General features: G+C 39.1%; 1 protein-coding gene across 2 annotated transcripts in view; it reads left to right on the top strand.

Moving 5' to 3' along the window:
• The window catches only part of nectin3a (nectin cell adhesion molecule 3a), a 31859-nt gene extending 16231 nt beyond the window's left edge, over positions 1-15628 (top strand). The window contains exons 2-7 of one of the 2 annotated variants that reach the window (XM_086164761.1): positions 1949-2296; positions 5336-5635; positions 7091-7208; positions 8652-8803; positions 11917-12257; positions 12934-15628. In XM_086164761.1, coding sequence (XP_086020887.1) covers positions 1949-2296; positions 5336-5635; positions 7091-7208; positions 8652-8803; positions 11917-12257; positions 12934-12984 — 1310 coding nt within the window. In that variant the 3' untranslated portion in view covers positions 12985-15628. Of the gene's footprint in view, positions 1-1948; positions 2297-5335; positions 5636-7090; positions 7209-8651; positions 8804-11916 lie in introns of both variants that reach the window. The other variant, XM_086164760.1, reaches the window with a different exon arrangement.
• Positions 15629-18888: the final 3260 nt, after the last annotated feature.

The raw sequence follows: 18888 nt of genomic DNA, 5'->3' as shown, positions 1-18888 counted from the left end.
GCAGTCTCATCCTACATCCCTTTCTGTGTAGACAGCATCATTTCCATTTAAAAGGTCATCATTTTTGCAAAAATAAGCCATGGGTAACTAAAGAGTTGAAAGAATGTGAAATAAAAAAAGAGTCTTCTTTACCAGTTCTGAGTCTGGGAAGAATGATGTAAACAATGAGGTCCAAAGTGCAGTAAAAACTGTTAAGCTGAAATACAAGAACAAGGTGGAGTAAACCCTTCCACAAGGGGACCTTTGCTCAGCTTGCAAGGGATCCTTTACACAAATGACTGCAGGTTCACCAAGCCAAACTGCCACCTAGTGAAATTGCTGACAATACTGCCCTCCCGTCCTTGTTGTCTGGTCCCTCACTCCATCATTGTTTAGCTCTCTAGGACTTTGCGCACTGGTGCAAATTCTCCTGCCTTGAGCTGCAGATGTGCAAGACCAAGTACATGGTAGTAATGTTCTCCAGCAGACAGAGGCAGCTAGCTGAGGCAGTCACCACCACCATCCAGGGGGACCCAGTGGAAATAATAAAGAAGTATCAGTACCTAGGTAATGGACTAGAAACAGTTACTGGACTAGAAACTGTTACAATGACCAAAAGACAGGAGGCAGACCTAGAGGTCGCAGAGATGAAGGTGTTGAGGTTCTCTTTGGGAGTGACCTGGATGGATAGGATCAGGAATGAGTCTATCAGAGGAGCAGCACATGTTAGATGTTTTGGAGAGAAGATCAGACAAGCCAGACTGAGATGGTTCGGTCATGTACAGAGGAGGGATAGTGGTAGACGGATGCTGGAATTGGGGCTTCCAGGCAGGAGGTCTCGAGGAAGACCAAAGAAGATTTATGGACGTAGTGAGAGAAGATATGAAGGTAGTTGGTGTGAGAGACGAGGAGCCAGAGAATAGGGTTAGATAGAGAAAGTTGATTCGCTGTGGCGACTCCTGAAGGGAAAAGCCGAAAGGAGAAGAAGAAGAATTCCTGGGTAATGTCTTTTACAACCTCCTGTGGTTCTCTTCAAACACAGAGGAGATCATCAGGAAATGCCATCAGTGGCAGCACCTGCTCTGGAAGCTGAAGTCTTTTGACGTGAACAGTACCATCCTGACTACTTCTATCCCTCCTTCATTGAGAGTATAATGACCTTCTTTTTCATCTGCTGGTTCCACTCGATCACCCTGTAGGGCAGAAACAACCTAGTGAGCACCACCAAGATCTGCCCTAAAATCATTGGCCACCCCATCATCTACACCCAGCAAACCATAAGGACAACCAAGAGGATCCTTCAGGATCCATACCACATCCTGTCCCCGGCATTTGAGTCGTTCCCCTTAGGATGCAGAGGGCTGCCCTTTCTGCAAAACTCAAAGGACAAGGGGAACCTTTATCCCTGGAGCAGTCAAACTTCTCGACACCAAACACCTCCATAACTCACCACCACCTCAGCCTACTCCAAAGAGTGTATTACAGTCCACACTATCTATTAATGTTAAGTGCATTGCAAATATGTACAGTTTTAGTATCTGCCCATTGTATTGTTGTACAGATATTTATAGATGTACAACCATCTGTATACATTAACATTTTTTTTAGATGTTTTTGCACACGCCCTCCAAAAACTCCTCTGGGTCAAATAACGTTATTCTGATTCTGAAGCATCAGTAATGATTTGATTATAAAATCCTGACCCCAAAACAGACTATTATTGTAATTACATTGTGAATTCATTGTTGTTACTTCCAAGGAATTTCAGTCTTAACATGTGAGGTGTTTCTAATGTCAATGATATTTCATCGCATTCCGTTTCTGCTTTACTACTTCGGCCTGTGGTAGAAATTCTTTTACCAATTCTGTGCAGGTCAGCTCAGTTCTACAGTATATTTGACTACAACAGCCAGCCTACGTTTCGGTTCATGTTAACTTCACTCTAACCCCCGTGCTTCTGTCTTTGCAGGTGTGAGTGGTAATCAGGTGTTGGTTCCTGAGACACTGAATGCAGTGCTGGGGAAGAATATCACGCTAAGCTGTAGGATAGAGGTGGGCTCCAACCTCAGTCTAACACAGAGCTCCTGGGAACGTCGTCTTCCTTCAGGCACCATTACCTTGGCAGTTTTCCACCCAAAGTATGGGACCTCCATCTCTCAGGAGTACTCTAAGCGCATCTCATTCGTTTCCCCCTCTATTCAAGATGCAACCATTACCCTCGAAAGAGTTGGGTTTGCAGATATTGGGTCCTACACCTGCAAAGTGGCGACATTTCCCCTGGGAAATTCACAAGCATCAACCTACGTCAATGTATTAGGTACAGTAGAGCTGTGTCTTCCATTCTGATTGGTGAATGATCTTTGTTGCGTTTTAATCTAGAACATTGTCAGTTGTGATGAAGTATCTTAACTGAATCCAAATACTTTTCAAATTACAACCAATCATTTAAATGTATGATTTTTTTTCTTTAAAAAAAAAACATTGTAACGACAAAAAAAAACATTAAATAGATGCATCACACTTATGGTTTCTACCCAATATGTCCCCTTTCCCTGGCTTTCTCTATTATACTAGTCATCACGTTTTTATCACAATACAAAAATAAATTGAGACTCCATTAATATTTAGTTACATTGTTGTTTAATTGACATGATTATTGAAAAAATAGCATCAGTAGAAGTGTAATTTTTACTTTTATTAATGCTATGTTACAGTGTGTATGTATGTGTGCCAATTGAAGTGCTTGATCAAAGGTTATTAGGAAACTGCAGCTTTATTTAAGGTACTACTAAGGCTTCTTATATCATTTGATCTACTTTTATTAGAAATAATTCATAAAACTATATGCTTTTCAAAAATGTATTCTTTTCAAGACATGTTAGATATATACTGTATACATGTTTCTCCTGCATTGATGAATGACACATTTAAGAACGATGGGATGTCAAACATTTTCACATGTGTGTGTTTTCACATGTTTTCTGCTATCAAGGAAATACTCGCTTTGGTTTTTGGTTTGTTTTGGATGTTTTGATTACTCTGGTTGTCTCCCATTTACAAATTAATGTTATGTCCCTAAGATTTAAATATTTGGGTTTTCATGTGAAGCTACAATGATTAAAATCAAGATGAGGTAAAGGGTTATAGTGCATGTGTTAAAAGCGGTTAAACTTGCATGCAACAACAACGTAATTGCAGGGTGTAATAAAGTGAAAATCACATGAAAGTCAATACCTTTCAGCCAAACTGCATGAAAAAGTTTCTCTTATTGCTCTTTTCCTGATGTGCAGTTTTCTCCCTTTTGTTTTTAGTTCTGCCCTTTATATGTTGGATTGTCACAAAAACTTGGTACCTACCTATGGTATGGTTTGTTATCTCCTAATGGGTAATGAATATGATAACAAAATACTGCATTATCTTCAGGAAAACTCTGCATTGCATTCCTGCAATAATTCAAAATCAAAACGGATAACAAGTCCAACAAAAATCATGTAATTTATAAAAAAATTTACTAATCCTCTAAGGAAAGAGAAAAAAGGAACTGCTACATATTCAGCTTAGTTCCATCTTTCCAGGGTACTGCACATACACTTTTGTTGTTGCTTGGAGTTCATTTGCACGTCGTTCTTCAGTCTTCGCACTAAATTTTGGCAGACAAACCATTGTGTAAACCTGTGCAAAAACAGATGCCTATGCCTTCACTCATTATTCAGATGTAAATAGGTTATGGCTATAGTAGAATACTGTGTTACATGCAATTTTAATATGCAATCCAGGAATTAGGTTACCCCATGAATTATTTTTCCTATCCATTGCAAGACCTGAAGTCTGCAGATTCAAGTTCCAAAGTTCACAAAGACAATTTCAATTTAACAAAAGTTGAAAGGTGCTGAACTGAATCCCTGAAACATTTTCAGATTATTTAACAATATACTAAAGTTAAACTTGTTTGAATAAACACACCTGTCTCCCATGTCTCCCAGCTTTGATCAACAGTGAAGCTCAAACTGTGTCAAGAAACTGGACAAATTTGCCAAAGTTTCAGGAGTTTGTGATTCCTGGAGTGTGTTTAGGGCATGGTGTTTCTGCTGCCACGTCATCCTCTTTTCAGTTGGATTGAATCACCCACCTTTTGTTGGACCATGTATGGGTTCAACATCTATGTGAAAAATATCATAATTATTATTTGCAAATATTTGGTGACCTGGTACTTGATTTGATTTAGAAGATTCAGATTATTATGAACAATTGTAAGATTCTTTAATTTGTTCATTTATTATGTTCTTTTTTTTTTTCCTTGGAGCAACATTTTCTCTCCTTGCTAACCACATCTGAAGTTTTTGTTCAGTTGAATGTTTAATCTTTAGTAACATACAGTATATACACATATGTGTGTATATATATATATATGGATGTGAGTATGTATATATATGTATATATTCACACACAAACACACACACACGCACACACACACATCCATATATATATATATATGTGTGTGTGTGTGTGTGCGTGTATAAAATCACAGCATGTGTGACCACTTAACTTTAAGTTAAATAGTTATATAGGTTAAATTGGTAAATATTTTTATCAAGTACCCTTCCAATGTTCATGTTCAATACATGTGCACAAGAGCAGGTGGGAAAAGGCCAGTGCAGCCAATTAGCCGAAGGGAAATGTTTTCCACTCATCCATAGTGCTTTAAATGAACAAGTAACTCAAATTTAGTCACTCTTAAGGTTCAGACAGCTTGCTTCTGAACATAGAAGCTTCTGTTTACAGTCAGAACCCTGTAAGGAGGGGTAGCGAATATTAAGGGATGGGAGTGGCATTCCCACCCATGCACTGCTGCGAGTGACTGCAAGTTATTTTTAGGAAAAAATTGTGCCAGAAGTTATTTGAATTTGTAGCTTCTACTCTCCCTTGATCAGGAGGGGGCGGATGCCAGATGTTTGAAAGGTGATGACCTTGTATACCCAATTAAAAACAAACAAACAAACAAACAAAAAACTTTCTTACCAAGTCCAGGTAACATGTAATGGTTGAGGTTTGACTGGTCTGTCAAGAATACATATTGTTGATATGTCAGCCATCAATGTAACAATTCTGATATATAAGGATAACAGAAAGCTCCTCCTTCTACCATATGACTGAGTAGTATGGCTAATCAATGTTTGTTGTCTGTACTGTATTTGAAATGGAAGACATCAGTGTGGTAGTTAAGTAGTGGACCCACTTCCGCCAGTCCTTATACTTAAGATGGTTATTATTTATTCATGTATACACCTAAAGATCAATATTCGGTGTGTAATGCTTTGTCGATCTCTTCCTTATTTCGTCCTCTTGCTCCATGCAGTGGAACCCAAGGTGTACGTTTCTGCTGGCCCCACTCCTCTGCTGGACGGTGGGAATGAATCATTGGTGGCCACCTGCATAGCAGAGCGTGGCCGTCCTGATGCTGAGGTTTTCTGGGAGACAGAACTTTATGGGAGAAGTGCGAAGCAAAGTCAGAATGAGCCTAATGGTACCACCACTGTACATGTACACTATTTGTGGCAGCCACAGAGCTATGCCCAAGGAAAGACGCTCACCTGTGTGGTGCGCCATCCGGCCCTACAAACAGAATTTCGCATTCCCTACACATTAAATATCCAGTGTGAGTACCTGAAGTGTTGAGCTTCTTTGTGAAATAGATCCCCATTATTACCCACAAAATTGAGTGTTTCCTTTAAAATCTCATATTTCTTATGTCAAGTCAAAGGCATTGTACATCACATTGAATTACATAGAGAATCGAGGTGTTTATAATAATAATGCATTTGATAAAAGTCTGATCTGTCTATGACCTATTATCTACTTTAGTGCACTCTGTTGATTTAAATTATTTTTTTAATCAAAAATAAATAAAAGAATACCAGTACGCTAAATAGTTTATACTCTAAAAGTTCTCTTTATACTCCAAATAATTTAGAGTATGCTATAGATTTAACATTTAAATCAAAGACAACTGATGAGGAGTGTAAGAAGGCAAAAATAATGATGATTTTTTTTTGGTTCACCAGGCCTAATCCAGAGTTGTGGGTGTGTTTTTGCAATCATTGACAAATAATATTAAAGAACATTGTTCTGAAGTTCTTCTGTTGTCAGTCAAAAATCAGCATCTTCCTTAATATCCAATATGTTCAATGTCGAACAAGCCATAAGGTAATATTTTTTCAGTAACTGCAGCTCTGAGAGCTGCAATATCAATATCAACCCATGGTGCACTCAGTTATAGATAGCTTGCTCATTGCCTGTCTTCCTTCCCCAATAACAGGCATTTCTAATTATACACTTCCTTTTTGAGTGGCACTAAGGGTGAGTCTCTGTACTGCATGAGTGTAGGCTAATGAAGGTTTTTTATGAAATATTGATCACGCCTCAATTGTAACTCAGCTAGCTGGAGTCTGTGGGTGGCGGTGGACAGAGATGCAGAAAACCCAAGTTTAACACAGGAAGAGAGGTTTTGCAGCTTAATAAATCATGTCAATTGCTCAAGCAAGGGATTTTATGTGCATAGGAAGGACAATTTTCAGTGTTGAACTGTGTGAGGAGGTCAATGGACAAGATCAGCAGAGGCATCATCTTCTATGCAGTAATGGGTTATTTGTTCTCCAGAGAAATCAAAATTAAAAGTTGGATGCCTAAGTCAGTGTTTATCATATTTTATTACAGGAATATGTGTTTTAACGTCCTGTTTCCATTTGTCATTCTGAGGCAGTACAATTTATTGTAAGCTGCAATACTTTTTCTATCTTTGTGAACCTTGTCATTTTTCAAGCTTAAAATCAATCCGGGGTAATTTGTTTGTCCTCTTGGCTCACGTGCACCAAAAATTTCATACCCAATCATTGTCCTTCAAAGCTTTTGTTCTTTTCCCCTTAACAATGCTTATAAGGAGCACGATTTATTCCCATTTTGACTTGATGAATCTTAAATATATAAAACTTATTTTGGTCAGCATAATCAAAAGCTTTTGTAACAGGTAAAATTATAATACAGACATAATACAAAAGTCCCATTTGATATCAGAAGACTAAAATTCAGAATTTTGTTTGCCTCTGTTTCACAGTTGCACCATTGGTATCAATTGTTGGAAATGACAAAAACTGGTATGCAGGGCAAGGAAATGTGAAGTTCATCTGCGATGCCAAAGCTAACCCACCTGCTCGTCACTTCTCATGGGTCAGGTCAGTATCTCCAAATATTGCCCGAGTGGGGAAATAAGAGATCTGATTGCTTAGACCACCAAAGGAAAACATTTTATCAATAAGATTAAGTAATGAAGTGCTCATATTAAAGTTGCTTATTGGAATTAGGTTGACACAATGCCTGAAACCGTCTCATAACATGTTTTATGCCAAAAACTTGAGTGCATGAAGTATGTCAAGAATAACTTCTCATTTAACAGCTAGGTGTACTGAGTCATGTTATCTCACTAATCCAGTGAGATGCTCATTCTAATATTTAGGAGATACTTAGCTGATGCCACCACACACCGCATGCCTCCCTTCGCAGTTTTGTCTGGTATTCCTCACTTCCTTACTGCAACCAGTCAAAGTAAAGAGCAACTCCATAGTTAAGTTGGAAATAACAGTGGACCAACCATTCAAATGAACATATGGTGGGAGTTAGCAGTGAGCCATAGAAATATGAGTACATGAGTGAAAGATGTATGTATTTATTATTTGTGCAACGTATATCAACTGTCTAGTTGTTAATTTTCCTTGTCTAAAGAGTGATATTAATAGCCTGAGCCAGGCTAGGAGATGCACTAAACACAGTGAAATGGAGTGATGTACCAGATGTACAGAAAATCTAGATTTTAACAAACATGAGGGCAAGTAGTTTAAATAAATCTGTTCAACACTGCAAATTTCTTAGCGGGGAATACGCTCATGTAGAGAACACCTAATAACTGTTAAAGTAAAAGTAGAGGAATCCACACTGAAATAGTTGAGTCTTCTTCAGTAAAGAGAACACATGTCTTTAATAATTGCTGTTATTATGTTTTACACTGCCATTTAACCAAATTCTGCATATGAAATGTGACTTGAATCTTTTTTAGGGCTGTTTCTTAATGTTGAGATGCAGGAAATTAACTTGCTAGATTGTGATGTTTCTTTTTTAAAGATATAATAATTAAAAAAAAAAAAAAGCAATTCATTTTATGAAATATTAGAGGAATGACTGCCATTAACTTGTTTTTCTGGTAGGTGGTTGACAGTCCTCTTGTCATTTGATTTGGATGATAGATCTTTACTGGATAAACAGTCATCAATTCAGCATTGAAGAAGTGACTGACTATAAATTGCCTTGAGCATAATTGTGCAGCCTTGACACTGGAGATGTCAACTGCTCAGCTGCACCCGTTGGGAGGACTCAGTGCTATAAATAAAAGATTCCAAAGAGTTCATGCATCAGAGGAGCACTGGCCAGATCACAGCTTTTTGTTATAATATTGCTTTGAAAACAAGAAATAAGGTCTCATTTGACCTGAGTAAAGTCTAGACAACCAAATTCCATTTTCTTCACTTAGAAATCTTGCTGTCATGTCGAAAACTACAAAAGTTGAAAAAGTCATGGATAGGATGTCTCTTAAACATGACACATTAATGTAATTTTTCCATCAGGTTGGACGGACTGATGCCAGAGGGTGCAGAGATCTTGAACAACAGCTTTGCTTTTATGCGCCCATTGGAACGCAATGACTCTGGGGTATACCGTTGTGAAGTGATGAATGACATCGGTTTCCGCAGTGTAGATGTAAACCTCTGGGTCCAAGGTACGCCTTTGTTATATATGCCGTTATATTATTAATGCATCCACAATAATACTAGTATCTGATTGAAGATTCCTCTCAGGGCGATCAGTCTGCATTAGATAATTCAGCGTAGATCCACTTTCACACCTCCTGGCAGCAGTGGCACATAGAACTGCTGATAAAGCAGCAGCAACAAACATTTCATTGTTGTGGTTGTGGAAACATTAAATTTGACAAATTAGGAATGGTATGTTCACCTTAGCTGTCTCAGCAGACCATATGCATCATGGAAGCCTTTGCTTTGTTAATTGTTTCATAGATGCATTGAGTGAATAGTTTTAACTTATACAGATAACTTTCTTGATATGAAGTGTGTGACCAATAAATGTGTTATTCTGACCATTCTGCACACACGTTAATGATGTAATCCAGGGATTTCTGCAATTAATAAACCAGAAAAAGACAGAGGACTTCTCTGACTCAACCAGATGAGTTTTGTGAAGTTTGATTAATTAAGTGCTTGTGATGTATTGATCAAAGTACTTGTCAGAAAACAGGCTGAACAATCTGCTTCCTGTGGCCAGCCACAGTTCCCTACTTGAGTTCATTATTGTAAAGCCAGGGTGTGGATCCTGAGAACTCTGCATCTCTTTTTATTTTCATTTCTCCTTTGCTCCTTTTAAATCCTTACCCAAACAAAGCAACTGTTGCTCTTGGACAGACAGACAGCTAACACATAGTTCTCCTTCCTTTTTGCAAGAGGAGAGTGCTGGAGAAGCCCCAAAAAGCCCCCCCAAAAGCTGTCATGTTCAATCTGTTTATAGGCAGGGTTTGGAGCTCTTCAAATGAAAGCACTGCTTACATCCTGTCCAAGAAAGACTCGCTTTGAGCAAATTATCTTGCCTTTCTTGTCAAATATTAGGACTTGGGCATGCAGCCTCTTACCCCCCCATTCTCCCCATCTCTGTTTGAGCATAACTATAGTCCCTCCCCTGCCACGGCTGCATGGTGAAGCTGTTTCACATTCCAGGTGACCTCTGAAACCCCGTGAGTTTTCGTTGCTTGTCTCTCGGATGATGAGCTAGATGGTTACAGATCCTTGTATCATACAAATGGATAACCCACCCTGGCCGTACCCCCAGTCACCCAGGACTGGCTCAGTGGTGACTGACAAATAGGTTATTGCCAGTACATTATTTTTCTGGCTTGATCCCTCTCCATTATCCTCAATCCTCCAGGCTCAAACACACTGGATATACTGTAATTGCTAACACAAATTGTGAAAATTATTATAGCTCTCTAGGGAGTAACTGATAACTAGTACCCCAAATCCTTTTGGAGAGACTGGCCCCTACTAATGTAAATCAAATTGCTTTGTCGTCAGCCCTTTGATTTACTGTTTAAGAGATCAACTCACGGTATCGGGCCTTTCTTCACTGGGGGCAGAGGTCAGAGCAAAAGTGCTTATCCTGACCCTGAGCTTTGCATAGCCCAGACCTGGGCATTTTACGGGCCGCGGGCCACATCCGGCCCGTTTACCTTTTTTATACGGCCCGCCAAACTATTTTCTTTTAATACCGTATTTTCACGACCATAAGGCGCACCTTACTAAAAGGCGCAATCTCGGTTATGTGTGCCATTATTGTATTTAACACACACATAAGGCGTACCAAATGATAGGGCGAGGGTTTTATATACAATCCACGGCCACGCTTCCCCCTTTAACGTTCTCATGGTGTCCTCTACTACTTCCGCCTTACAACAACAACAACAACACACACACACACACACACACACACACACACACACATGCATACAAGTGTGCGTATTTAAAAATAGAGCGGGAGCAAAACTGAGTTTGGTTGTGCTTTATTTAAGTATTGATTACAAAGTAGTAACTCATCAATCAAACCCATCGAAGTCTTCATCCTCGGTTTCTGATTTGAACATCTGCGCTAAATCTCCATCAAACATACTTTCTTCACTGTCAGAGTCACTTTTCGTGCCGTGCGGCTCCTCGGAAATGGTGCCGGCTTTTGCAAAAGCTCGAACAACAGCGCCAGCAGACACATTAGCCCAAGCATCTACAATCCATTCGCAAATTGTGGCGTAACTCGCCCGGCGCTGTCTTCCACTCTTCGTAAAAGAGTGGTCTCCATCGGTCATCCATCGCTCCCACGCTGCTCGCAGCCTTACTTTGAACAGCTGGTTCCGGCCCGGAATGATAGCAAGCTCAGAGTTCGTTTGCTTTATTTGTTTTTTCACATCGGCTGTGAGATGGGCACGCATAGTCACAGATCAACAGCGATGGTGATGCGAGGAAAAAAACAGCTGGTCTCCTTGCCCGCGTTTTTATATACCGTACAATCCACGCCCACACTTCCCCCTTTAACGTTCTCATTGTGTTCTCTACTACGTCCGCCTTACAACAACACACACACACACACAAAAGGCGCACTGAACGATAGGGTGCACCGCACGTTTCGAAGAAAATCTTTGACTTTTATGTGCGCCTTATGGTCGTGAAAATACGGTATTTTAAGAAGTATTTTCAATCAATATTGAATTTAGAAACTTCTTATTTTTTCCCCTTTGTTTAATTTTGTATGGATGATTACATATAAAATAATGTCGGTACATTTATATGATCATTCATGATTTTAAAGTAAAAAAAGAAATAAAATGCCAAAAAATGTAAATAATTAAAATGAAATTTTCATTTTGTTCGATTTACATGGTACCGAGTTGGCCCACGCATAAAAATGAAATAAGACATGCGGCCCACCAGCCAAAATAATTGCCCACCCCTGGCATAGCCCCTTTCTCTGGCTACGGTTGCTATGAAACACACTGGCCACTGGAGGACAAATCAGATGGCAATAGCCTTACATCAATCACAATGTTTCAACCTCTCACATGACAACCCCCCTGCAGGGTTCAGATAAGAGGAAGAGCCAATCACCCCTTGGTGTCTCCTTTTCACTCTCTCACTCACTTATGGGATGACACTTGGCTCTAACCCTTTTTCTGTTTCTCTCAATTCCCCTGTTTCCATCTTCTTGATAGCTAATGGATTTCTGGGTTTTGCTGTTTTCTTTCTCATTTAACTTTCTCATTTTGTGTTCACTCTGCAGAACCTCCCCCTACCACAACTGCCCCCAGTACCACCACATTCTTTCTGCACAACACCTCTGGAACTGGCACTGCTGTGAACCAGCAGAGAGCCCAGTTCACTTCCCCAACCCTAGCCTCTTTACCTGACAGCAGTCTGGGTACAATAATTGGTGGGGTGGTTGGTGGAGTTCTGTTCCTGATCCTCCTTCTGATCCTGGGGGGGGCCTGCTTCATGCGCCAGCGCAGAACCTTCCGAGGAGACTACTACACCAAGCAATACCTGGGACCATCTGATATGCAGAAGGAATCTCAGCTGGACGTGCTGCAGCCACATGAGCTGAAGGAAGTTTACGGAGACAAGGCAAGCAAAGGCAGCCAAGAGCTAAAGCCTAAACTGAGCGGAGATGTTATTTACCCTGACTACACACCTGAACATGTGGATAGGGACAACTGGGCTGATAGGGGGGACAACCACAGGGGCCTCAAGGAGGAAACCCTCTATCCCAATCATTATAACAACCAAAACATGCACCCTTGTGGGCCTCCAGTACATAGCCCCATAGTTGCCAACGGCTCCCCCTATCTCCCAGATGACTGCTATGACAATGGCACTGACAGCGACTATGTGTCTCACATGGATGGGTCTGTTATCTCACGTAGGGAATGGTATGTTTAAGGATAGGAGTGAGGGGAACACATATAAATGACCGACTGGGAATAATTTAACGGATGACAGATAGAAATACCATTAAAGGTGTCATTTCATTTAAAGGGTGCGTACATTTTTTCAGCTCAGTTTCACAATGAGCTCTTTGAACCAAAATGCTCTGCCTTGATTGTAACCACTTTACCTTAAGGACATGTCTGTGGATTGTATTACCTTTGTAGCATTTCAATAAGCTACAAATAAGCTGGAGTGCTTCACTGCTATTATCTGCTTTAGCTCAAGAGGCTTCGGTCTATTGTGAAGTTTCAACTGATGTGAAAAAAGGTTGTTTTATTCTGCTTTTATGTTTGTGCATCTGTCTCTAACACAGGTCACAGGTCAGGTGTTCAGACCCTTGTTAGTGAAGTATTTAAATCCCTGACTGACACTGGGTGCTGTTCCCATAAAACCTCTCAACTTGTGGCAGTTTTAAGATGGTCTCCTGATTACTGACAGCATATACAATCTGGTGAGACATTTATAATGATTGCAACATGTATTTAAATAAAATGTTGTGTAGCAACTGTAGCATGATCAAAAACACTAATTTCCATCACATTAAAGGGAAAGTCAAAGTATTTAAAAGGGAGTATCACACAGGCATCGTGCAAGAGGAAAGATCAAACGGAGCACTGTTTTTGGGCAGAGTATTTTATGAAAATTAAACATGAAACAGCAACAAGGTGAGAGGCAGCCACCTGAGAAGGTGCTTTCACTTTCAGATACTTATCAGTTTATTTATTTAAAAGACAATTCTAATATTATACATTATTATCATCATTAAGACATGTTAATACAGTCACTTTCTACTGGTGAAAAAGCACAAATCCATAATGACGACTCTTCTCAAACATCAAAGGAAACCCACCAGGCCTTGGCCCTCTACATTTTACCATGATAACAGGCTACGTTACAGTCTTTTCCACATTTCCTCCTCAATATCCTCTGATTTCTGTGTGGAGAATAGCACCAATTGATCGTTGAAGTCTTTTTTGAATTATTATTTTAAAGTCAGGTTCAAAGAAAAGTTTTATATCTACCAGATGTGATGATCACAGATGTCATCATTCGAGGTCCTGTGGCTCCATAAACCACAAACTTTTTTCACTGCTCCCGTTTGGCACCCTGGATCTGATGATTCATGATAGCGTATAAGTGAAACACACATTCACAAACCAATGCCGAAAAGGAGCGTTAATTCAGTATCCCCTGAGTTTCTATCTGCAATGTAAGATGATTATTACTTTATTACAGCACCGTATAGAGCAGTAAGTAACTGATATCACGAATACTGAATATGGGGGTTTAGCTTCTCTGAGAATCCCAGTGATCCTGGAAAATGGAAATTCTAACAACATGACAAAAATTGTTTCAGTAGCCCTTTTGGATATAGATGTTCTCTGTGGAGGAGCCTGATATCTATCTCTCCCTCTATATATATATGTGTGTATGTGTATGTGTGTGTGTGTGTGTGTGTGTGTTCATTTCCAACAAACAACAAACCCAGTGACATTTAGTGGAAACAAAAGAGATGACTTCATCAGTGATCTCATCTCACAGCTTGATTTGACCTTGCACTTTTCCACTTAGTGCTTTTCTGTTTCCTCAAGAATGATACATAGATCAAAGTAGCCTCACATAAAAGGGAAAACTTGCTCTTTTTGGAACAATCCCAATTTAGTCAGTTGGGGTGTTTGCTACAAGAAAAAGGAACCATTTGTGTGCATGTGTGTGTTTCACTGTTAGATTGGGAGGGGACGCTGCATTGGGTACACTTTGAGGTCTCCTTTCTTACTGGGTTTTGATAGATTTGTGGGGACTCTTTCCCCTTTTCTTTAAACTCCCCTCCTCCCTTGCGTACAGCCACCACGCCAGGGTTTTGGTCGAGGTCTGAGAATAAACTACTTTAATCTCTCCCTCTTGGTTGCACACACACGCAGCCGTCGCCACATATCTGCCTCTGCAGCCTGTGCTCCCAGAGCAGCCCTCACCTCAAATACCATGCTTTATAATTAACTTTAATTTTTTTCATCACACTTGGCAACTTAGTGCTCTGACTTGGTGATATAGCACATCACTGTCTGATTGTGCACATTTTTAACATGGCTGATTCATAGCTGTCAACTTTAGTGTTGTTGCACACTTCAAACTGCTGTCTCTTGTTTTATTTTATTTTTCAAATTAAACACCAGAATACTGTGGCAAACACATAAACTGTAGTGATGAATGTTAAAACATTTTTTTGTAAAGTTTTTTTTTTAATCTATTTTGTTCACCTGTCAACTGGCTGCATGTACATTAAGTTATTGGTTGTTTATTATTTTTCATCATTAATGTTTATAGACATGTACATAATACTAATAGGTTAGCATCAGATTAGCTGTTATCTCATCAGATGTTTGATTTGTGTGTTCATGAAAAAGTTGTTTCTGAGTTGCCACTGAATAGTTGGTGCTTTAGCTGGGCTGATCAATGCACAGGCATTTTGCAAACATGAAACGACAAGAGAACATTCAAGCATAAGTAAGCGAACAGGACTGACCAGTTCTTTATATTATGTCTTCCATCTTGATAAGACGAAGGTAATCTAAATACAAGACAAGACTATGGGTAGGTTACTACGACTCAAATGTTATGAAAGGACAAATGTAACAATTTAGTTACTGACAAAACTATAAGTAAAGTCTCAATGGGAATTAAGGCAAGCCAGACTTGGAAAATATTATTGTCCTGTAAATATGCTGGCTGTTTTTTTATTGTTGTTATTAAAAAAAAAACTTATTTTTTGTATGACTTCTGTATTATTCAGAGCATTAGTTTACCTTACATGCATTCGATGAGCTCTTGTGTCAAAAAATCTGGGAGAGTCATCTGGTTCCACAACAATTTGTTCTTTTGAGTCTTTGGCCGTTAATTTTGTACCCTTTTTTTGTTTGAGAGATTGATGTCTCACAGGAATCACAGATGACATTGCATTAGATTGTAGTTTGCTCAATTGTTTGCAATAAAAGGCCAACATCATTGCACTCATATGTGTCCTGAGCTTCTGTCTCCAGGGATAATTTTTTGGTTTGCATGTTTTGACCACTAAGTCCAAAGTGCCAAGGCATATGTAGTTGCGCATACTGATTATCAGAGATTGTATTCACCCAATCCCTTTAAAAGGCATTATCATCCTAAAGGGTCACATGTGTAATACCTGCTGCAATTACCGATAATACTCTTGTATTGATAAAGGATGTTGTGTAACATCATTTTTACAGATTAGTAAATGCTTTTCACATTAATGAGATGCTGATCAGACCAAGAGCTGACGCGGGAGATTTGAAAGAACTTCATTATGAAAAATGTGTGTAAGTAATCTCATAGAAGTGATATATCCATGTTAATTTGATGAACATTTTATCATACCTTTATAACAAAATGTTGTTTTTTTTACATAATGCCATATGAATGACATTAATTAGTTCTCATACATTAATTTGGTATTGGAGTTATTGTTCAAATTTTGCACCAGTCATCATTCAGTAGTCTTCTCTTCCATTAACAACTGAAATAAACTAATCTTTTGTTCTCTTTTTTTATATAATAATTTTAATTTGAAATAACATGTATGATGTATTTAATTGGGATTTTTAATTTCATATTGTACTTCTAAAAGCACTTGGGAAGTTCTAGGGTATGTCAGGACAAACATTGAATTTTAGGATTTTCATGCCTTTTAACATCCTGATGACTCATTGTGTATTCATGCTGCCTTTTCTTTTCTAAGATACCATTATGTTAACATTTAAGGGCACCCTCTGTGTAATTGCATTGTACACCAGGGCTGGTCTTTTTACAAGAAAATTCTGATTTACAGCTGCAACAGCAGATGTTGTGATAACCTCACTTATTTCTTGGTTTTCACTCCCAGATCATTCAAACGCTGTCAGCCTGAACTGATGGTGACTCAAATGACGGTATGTAATTTTGAAGCCCCTTGTTGGAACCACTGGTCTCTTCACCTTTTCATAATCACAGTGGTTTTTCAAAAGCCTGTAACTGCTTTTATATAAAAAAAAAATAATACTGCAATCGAGACATTGAGGGGCCTTTAGGTTACTGTTTTGTTTTTTGTTTTATTTGCGTGGGGCTGCTGAGGTGGGGGTGGTTCTGCATATTTTTAAATGCACAAAGAGTCATATTAAAAAAATATTTAAGCAACTACCAGTTCCATGCGCTGAATTATCTTTGTAGGACTCCTAAGAAGATTATATTCCGTTGACTAATGAACTCTTAACTGGCTTCTAGTAGTAGCACTAAAGAAAGATATATTGAGATTATCAATTTTTATTGAATTTTTACACTGCTTACCCAGGCTATAGACATTTGACAATATGATGCAGTACAGTCAGGTAGACTGAATTTTTGCCAGATGATATTGTGTGCTATATTGTTCACTGATTGAAGTATTCAAAATGTTCATTTAAAAGCTTATTTTTAGAATTTGAAAAATAAATGACAACTACAGTAACACATTTCAATAATAAAATGCAATGAAATGTCTCATCCTGCTTTTGTAAAGTTTCAAAATTCAAAGGCGTTTTTTTGTCATGTTCACAATAGGGAAAGGGGTTTCAATATGAGATATTCTGTCTTCGTTCTTCACAGAGAATGCCAACAGTGTAATCTAAGTATAAAATAAATGGTAAATTATACACTGCAAATGCAATTTTAAAAGTTAGCATGTGATAGATAAAAAGGAAGTATTAACTATGCTGTAATTTAAATTAAGCAGATAGAAGTATGTGCTAGTTTGACTATTGTAGTGTATAGATCGGTACACGTGTTTGCAATGTGTTGGGTCATAATTTAAAGAAAAAGACTCTTAAGGCTGAAGCCTGTTTGGTCAAATATTCAGGTTTTTGCCATAGTATCATAATTTTTTTTCTTTGCCATCATGATTAATGTTAAATTTCACCTCTTTTTAAACACTTAGAGGGTGACTCTTACTTGGCTAAACAAAGGCAGCCTGAAAACTAAATGACGGGTGGGTTGTTGAAGAACAAGATGAACGTCATAGGAGGACATAGGTCCTTGGAGATAAACTCTGTCCTCTCTGTGCTTTTGGCCAGAGATCATCTGTCTCTGTCACTCTAAGCCTCTTCTACCATCCACACCTGTGATTCTGACTAACTGGCCCATTTCACATGCTTCCCCATCCTGTCTAAATCAGCACCCTCTTCATCACCTGTTAATGGAAAAGCGGGTGTTTGTGTCAAACCTATAGTGCCTGGAAGGATGTTGGCCACCCACAGCTCTTTTTTGTGACCCCTCAGAGCAAAATGTGCTTGTGGTTAGATGTAACAAGGCGAACACACTGAATTAAAGCCCTGAAAACATTTGCAAAGGAATTTACAACAGCATCCTTAATCCAGACCCTCCCACTCTTAAGTGGCTGCATTTAATCCTCTGTGTTAACCTGGATTTGAAGGTGGCAGGGACACTATCACTATGTGTTGTTTAGCACAGTGACAATTATTCCCTCTGGTCCAGATTAAGAGCAGGAGGTGAAACCAGATACCTAATCCTCTGTGGCATGTTGGCCAGAAAACTCCCTTCTTGGCCTTCACTTTCATCACTCCGGCCTCCATGTCTCCTAAACCCACTAGTACTCACACTATTATCAGTGTTGCCTGACTGGTATAGCCCCAGCCTAATCCATCACTGCTACCATCTACATGTTTGTGCAGGCAGTATGGGTGAATAACTCTGTGTTGGTGGGCTTGGGTTACCACTTTTCTCCCTCTTACATTTTGGGCAGAGGACTGCAAGGGGCATCTTTTTTCGCCTTTAATGAATCAGTCAGCAAACACGTTTAGTTTGTTACCTGGTAAAACAGCAGCGGGTCCTTTCGACATTGTTAAAAGCCCCGAAAATGAGTTGAAGAGTTTTAGAATCAAAATGCAACCAGTTTGAACTCCTCTAGTAAAAAAAGAGAAGTATTACTGTCTTATTTTTGCTTGTTTTATTTATTTTTTATGCTGTCAAACTAGACAAAGGAATGCTTGCATTTTGTGCGGCCTCAACCTCCTCTGTAAAAACACTGAATGTTAGCTAATGAACATGAGCACAGCAGCGGGGAGCTTACATCAAAGACCACAGCTGACTGAGCTGAACAGACAAATTGTTTGAGCTCATGGACTTGGAAATAATGAAATGCTGCAGAGGGTGGGAGAGTGCGGAGCAGTTACAACAAAAATGTTGTCACATGGCCCAAACTCTCGCTGCCTCTCTTCCAAAC

The sequence above is a fragment of the Fistularia commersonii genome, chromosome 18 (assembly GCF_037954325.1).
Source record: "Fistularia commersonii isolate RoL2024-O1a breed Wild chromosome 18, RoL_Fcom_v1.0, whole genome shotgun sequence".
NCBI lineage: Eukaryota > Metazoa > Chordata > Actinopteri > Syngnathiformes > Fistulariidae > Fistularia > Fistularia commersonii.
Note: the sequence above shows the minus strand (reverse complement) of the source record. Positions and strands in the feature narration are given on the sequence as shown.